General features: G+C 46.7%; 1 protein-coding gene across 1 annotated transcript; it reads left to right on the top strand.

Moving 5' to 3' along the window:
* The first annotated feature begins 4367 nt into the window (after positions 1 to 4367).
* On the top strand, positions 4368 to 5315 carry LOC102374846 (olfactory receptor 1009-like). Its single transcript, XM_006034116.1, has one exon. The coding sequence runs from the start codon at positions 4368 to 4370 to the stop codon at positions 5313 to 5315; it is 948 nt and encodes a 315-aa protein (XP_006034178.1).
* Positions 5316 to 6213: the final 898 nt, after the last annotated feature.

Consider the following 6213-nt stretch of genomic DNA (forward strand, 5'->3'; position numbering starts at 1 on the left):
CCATTTTTCCTCTCCCCACCTACCTTTTCAGGTCCCCCGTAGCTCTGGCTCCAGTTCCAGCCTCTGTGCCGGCATCGCTCCCCTGTTCTGTAGGCTTTGGACATTGTCTTTTAATCAATTAAGATCAATTAACCTAAAGTTACCCCCCAGCCTCAGTTCTTCAGCCCAGCCCCCTCTAGTCTACCAGTTCTAATCCCGGTCCTGGTAACTTTCACTCCCTACACTTCTACTTTCTTATCTTAACCTTTCCCCAGGTATCCCAAGTACACCAAGTACATACATACATACACATCACAACACCCAACTTAGGAACTCACCTGTGTGTATGTGTAGGTGGGTGGTATGTGTGTGAATTAGTGAATACACATATATATTCATATATAGATATAATTGTGTGTGAGTGTGGTATATGAATTAGTAATCCATGTATGTGTATTGGATGTGCAGGTGTTAGTAACTGGTGACTGATTCCGTCTAAATTTGGTGTGTATAGTGTGTATGGGCTTCAACTGGTGATAGGTGCGCATGAACCTAAGCTAGTTATTCTGAACATGTGTGTATCTGAGTTGCGTGTGTGTGTGTGTGTGGGTGTGTGTGTATGGCATTGTGTGCATGATATATGAATTAGTGATCTGTGTCTAACTTCTGGGGTGTACAGTGTATGCGCTTCAATTGGTGATGCATGTGCCTAGGCTGGTTTGAATGTGTATGTGCCTGAGCTGGTAGTGTGCATGTGTATGAACCTAACTGATTTGTGTGTGCAATTGTGTCACACCCTCCTGTCTAACAGCACAATATTGAGATCCTGAGACTTGGCCTGACCCCACAGGACAACATTTTCAGGTTATGCCTACCAGTCATTATTTCCCCCCAGCTTTGAAAATGTTTTTCTAAAATTCAGAGAAGCTTACTACTCCCCCTAGATCAACTCCTGACCAGTCTAGACTGTGGGATTCCCTCCACATGCCAGTATATGGACTTAAAGACCATTTGCCTGGATGTCCATCTGTGTCTGCTCACACATAAGACACGGGCCACACTGGGCAAGGGGGAAGAAGTGAGCAGGGAGGGTGCTGAGGACTGTGGCAAGGGGGCACTGAGGTGAGAGTCAGGGATCAGCCCCTGGCTCCCTTTCCTTACTACTCCTGAAATGCCCATTAACCAGTGTCTCTCTCTTTCCTTTACTCTCCAGGCCCCACATATGTTGCTTCTTCCCACTGCCACTCCCCACCTGGCTTTGCCCCTCCAAGGACTCTCTGTTTTCTCTAGCCCCTTCTCCACTGGCTACTCTCTTCTCTCCTCCAGCAGCATCTTCCTGGGGAAGAGAGGCCCTGGGGACATACAACTCAGTCTTGGGGGTAGAAATATCTGCTCTGCTGAAAAGTAACCAAGAGCTGTGGGTTATCTAAGGACGTGCACATGGCAGAGCTGCCTGCTTGTGAGCCAGGCCCTGAGGGGCTGGGGCTTGGAGATTTGCCCTGCAAAAGTGAGTGAAAAAAAGAGGAGATGGCCTCTACCAGAAAGAAAGCAGCCCAAACAAGCAAATAAGGAATGCTGCTGTAAACAAATCTGGTTCATCTACTTCCAGGACAGGATGAAGAATGGCCTAGAGCCCACTACACCACAATTCTGTTCTCCCCTGGCACATACACTGTGGTCTCCACATCATTCTCCAGTCCAGGTCCAAAGAGCTCATGGTCTCAGGGTCAAGCAGGCAGGTAGCCAGAGAGAGAAAGAGGGGAGGAAAGGAAATCATATGAACATGGGCCAACAATGCGAGGTCACAGTCAGTGGGGCCAACCATACCTTGTCGTGCATCCACAGATGCATCTCAAGCAGGGCAAAGGAGGTGATCCTCCCCCTCTATGTGACACTGGTCAGGCCACAGCTGGAGTACTGTGTTCAGTTCTGGGTGCCACACGTCAGGAGGGATGTGGACAGCATTGGGGACCCAGAGGAGGGCCACCCACATGGCCCAGGGACAGCAGGACAGACCCTACAAAGAGAGGCTGCGGGACCTTAACCTGTTCAGCCTTCACAAGAGAAGGCTGAGGGGGGACCTGCTGGCCATCTATAAACTCACCAGGGGGGACCAGCAGGGTTAGGGAGAGCCCCTGTTCCCCTTAGCACCCCCCAGGGTAACAAGGCATAATGGCCAAAAATTGTTAGAGAGTAGGTTTAGACTAGACATCCGAAGGCACTACTTCACAGTCAAGGTGGCTAGGATCTGGAACCAACTTCCAAGGGAAGTGGTGATGGCTCCTACCCTGGGGGTGTTTAAGAGGAGGCTTGATGGCTACCTGGCTGGGGTCATTTGAGCCCGGTTTTCTCTCCTGCCCAGGGCAGGGGGTCAGACTTGATGATCTACAAGGTCCCTTCCAACTCTACTTCTATGAATCTATGAATGAATACCCCAGGAGGACCTTTATGCCAGCTCAGTCTGATTGCTGTTGATTTGAAAGAGATAATATTTTTATAGCATTCATGCAGGGACATCTTTCTAGTGCCTCTCTTATTCTCTCCGGAATGGGTCCACAGAGCTGGGACTGACAACACATCTCTGTCACCAGGGAGAAGCTCACTACAGTCCTGAGTGATCTCCTAGCACCTTTCCTCCGGAGACATCAACGAGGAAGGGAAGCACCAGCCTCCTCCTCCTACAGAACTTCTGCCTTTTCCAAGATTCAATACCATTCCCTTCAATATAACTGCTAGAACAGTCCCAGCTCTTGAGCTTGGCAGAAAAGATTTCTAGGGCAATAAAGATCCCGGGTCAGTTACCAATGTTAAGGCAAATTATTACCCGAATCCTTAGATTAGATGGCAGTGAAAAGGGCAGACCTGTAGAAACAAGATCATCTGAGGTGGTTTCAGAAATCTCAGAAAGAGACTGAGTTGCATGAAGCTGGGGTGAGTTTTGCTTTCTGGTACCTGTCAGCTACGGAAGTGAAGGCATTGGAAAGCTTTTCAGTGTGTTATTCACTGAGTTGTGGATGAGAAAATGATGATAAAATGCAGAAGATTTTTCATTCAACTTCTCCATTCCGTGCAAAAAGGCTTTTGGTGAGTAGGCGTATGTTGACTCAACCTAGCAATTTTTTGTACTTTTAAACTTTGGTAATACAGCTGGTTCTATAATTTTAAATGAACATTCTTACTTTTTATTGAAAAGTTACATCGTATCAGCCAAACACTTTCTAATATTGAAAACAAAAGTAAAACAAAATAAAAGGAAAATTTCTATATTAATTGAAAGGATAACATTTCAAAGACAAATACTTTATCATACCGAAAAAAAAAACAACTAGTGTTTTCCTTAAGTTCCATGGTTTTAATTTTCTTTTGGTTGTGTTTGGGGTTTATGCATTTATTTATGTATGTTTCTATTTCTATTATGTAGGTTTCTATTTCCATAGTTGTGAAAAGCCAGAAATTTATGTAAACATATTTGTTTAATCATAAACCCAATATTCTGTTTTAAACAACTGCTGGAATTCGCAAAAACAAAATGTGCAGGCATATTGTGCAAGCCTCTGTGAATGTAACAAATAAAGGTGGGAAGGTGAGCTGAATGAGCCAGTCTTTATCAAGAACCCAGTCTTTCTTTTCAATTTACATGAGGTTGCTGTTTGCAGAGGCACCAAAGGAGTTTGAGGCACATTTCTCAAAGCATCTGAGTACATCAAGAGACAGGTAGGCACCAAGGGAGATTTCCAAAATCACCCTGGTTCCAGCCTTGGCTGATTTCATTCTTACTGAGCTGAGATTCCATAGACATTACTACAGGACACAAGTATTGCTTCTGTTTGGCTATGGTACATGTGCCACGGTTGCCAAGATGCCATCAGGTGAACTGTGCACTCATCCTTTTAAGTATTTTTTGAGTGTTTGGTCATACTGGCATTCACAGAGAATAAATATGCTCTAGTTCAATGAAAAATTGTTGAGTTGGGAGCACGAAAATAGTCTTACCGTGTCCCCCTGTTCGAACCTCTCAGTTTAAAGTATATCCATGTACAGACTGGGAGCCACATTCCACCAAGCATAGCAAGGCTGAAAATAACACTTCATTCCAAAAGTAGAGCAGTGAATGACAAGAGACACCATAAGATTTTGCTAATATTGTACCAAGGGCACTTTTCCCAATTGTTATTATAAGGACAAATTATATTTAAAAATAGATTCATTAAAAAAACTCCAAATTTTCAATAGACTTGCTGTACACTTATTAAGTCGAGGTTTAAGTAACTTTTGAAGGGCTCTGTCACAATAAGCCCAAAGGAACATGAAGCATTCTGCAATCTGTTTAGCAACTTTACTATTTCCTTCATCCATACAGATCCTTTCCCTCCAGGCAGAGATGAGCTATGGAGTCTACAGGAGAGCAAAACCACACAGCCGTGACAGAATTCATCCTGCTGGGATTCGGGAGTGGTCCTGGGACTCAGGTGCTGCCTTTTGTGCTGTTCCTTGTGATTTACTTGACAACCGTGCTAGGGAACACCATCATGGTTCTCATCATTCGAATTGACCCGCACCTTCACACCCCCATGTATTTCTTCCTCATGAACCTGTCACTCCTAGACCTCTGCTACTCCTCAACCATTGCCCCCAAAGCCATGGCCATATTCCTACAAGGCAGCAAAACTATTTCCTACTATGGATGTGCTGCACAGTTCTTTTTTTTTGCTCTCTTTGTCGTCATAGAAGCCCTCATCCTGACAGCAATGGCATATGATCGATACATAGCCATCTGTAACCCACTCCTCTATCCTGTCACCATGTCCAAAAGGGTCTGTGTTCAGCTCATTGTTGCCTCCTATATCTGTGGTGGTGCACATTCTCTAGTGGAAACCAGCTTCACCTTTTCACTCAGCTACTGTGGGCCTAAAGAGATCAACCATTTCTTCTGTGATGGTCCCCCGCTACTAAACCTGTCCTGCAGCGACATTTACATCAATAAACTGGTAATGTTTGTTTTATCTGGCTTCATCATAGTGATCACCTCAGGAATCATTCTCATCTCCTACACCTACATCATCTATGCCATTCTCAGGATTCGTTCAGCCAAGGGCAGGTCCAGGACCTTATCCACTTGCTCCTCCCACATGGTGGCTGTGGCTTTATTTTTTGCAACCGTTTCCTTTATGTATGCCCAGCCAAGTTCAATGTCTTCCCCACATCGAAGCAAGGTGGTGTCTGTGTTTTATACCCTTGTCATCCCCATGTTGAATCCCTTCATCTACAGCCTCAGGAACAAGGATGTGAAAAATGCTTTGAGGCGGACCATAGGTAGAAAAATGATTTCAAAATAAGCCTCTTCTGTGTTTATAGAGCTAAACTACAGTTCAGAGTGATAAAGTGGGAAGTAATTAATAATGATTTGCATGCATCTGCACATCCCTCTGCCTAATGTTCATTAGCCTCCAACTCTCCCTCTATATTTATATCTACCTCTGTTTTTAGGCTTCTCCTAACAATATGGTGTGTTATTATAAGAATGGGTGTTTTATTGCAGTAAGTCAACTCCATATTTAAAGTTTTTCTTTCAATTTTTAAATCCCCCTTTTTTTTTAAGTGCATCTCACCCCAAATGGTAGTGACAAACAATGTTGCCTCTAAGGAGTGTTGTCCGTGAGTGCGCCACCTCGGTCCATGAGCGCACCGCCTTGGTCCGACGTGGGACACTTATCAAAGGGGGCTGGAGGCCAGGGACCAGAGCCAAGAGGCTGGGGGCCAGAGGCTGGGGCTGGTGGCTGGAGACTGGGGCCGGGGGCTGAAGCCAAGAGGCTGGGGCCAGGGGCCAGAAGGTGGAGCTGGGGGCTGGAGGCTGGGGCCAGGGGCTGGAGCTGGGGGCTGGCACAGGCTACACCGGCTCCAGAGAAGTGCTCTATTCCCCCACATCAGGGCAGGGAGTGGAGCACTTTCCCGGAAGCGGCAGAGCCCACGCCAGGCTCCCGCCCCAGCCTCCATCCCTGCCTTGCCTCACCTCGGGGAGGAGCCACTGCCTTCCCTGAGTAAGGCTCCGCTGGCTCTGGGACACTGTGGGATACACCCCCCGAGACCATACGGTGGAGTGGAGCAGTGTCCTGGAGCCGGCAGGGCATCACTCGAGGCAGGCAGTGGCTCCCCCCCGTGGCTCCTCCCTGAGGTGAGGCAAGGCAGGGATGGAGGCTGGGGCGGGGGGCTGGCAGGGTATCCGCCAGCTCCAGG

This window comes from Alligator sinensis, unplaced genomic scaffold (assembly GCF_000455745.1).
Source record: "Alligator sinensis unplaced genomic scaffold, ASM45574v1 scaffold79_1, whole genome shotgun sequence".
NCBI lineage: Eukaryota > Metazoa > Chordata > Crocodylia > Alligatoridae > Alligator > Alligator sinensis.

Bases quoted from the DNA above. Each gene is read 5' to 3' on its own strand.
- LOC102374846 (XM_006034116.1), top strand. From the start codon at position 4,368: ATGGAGTCTACAGGAGAGCAAAACCACACAGCCGTGACAGAATTCATC.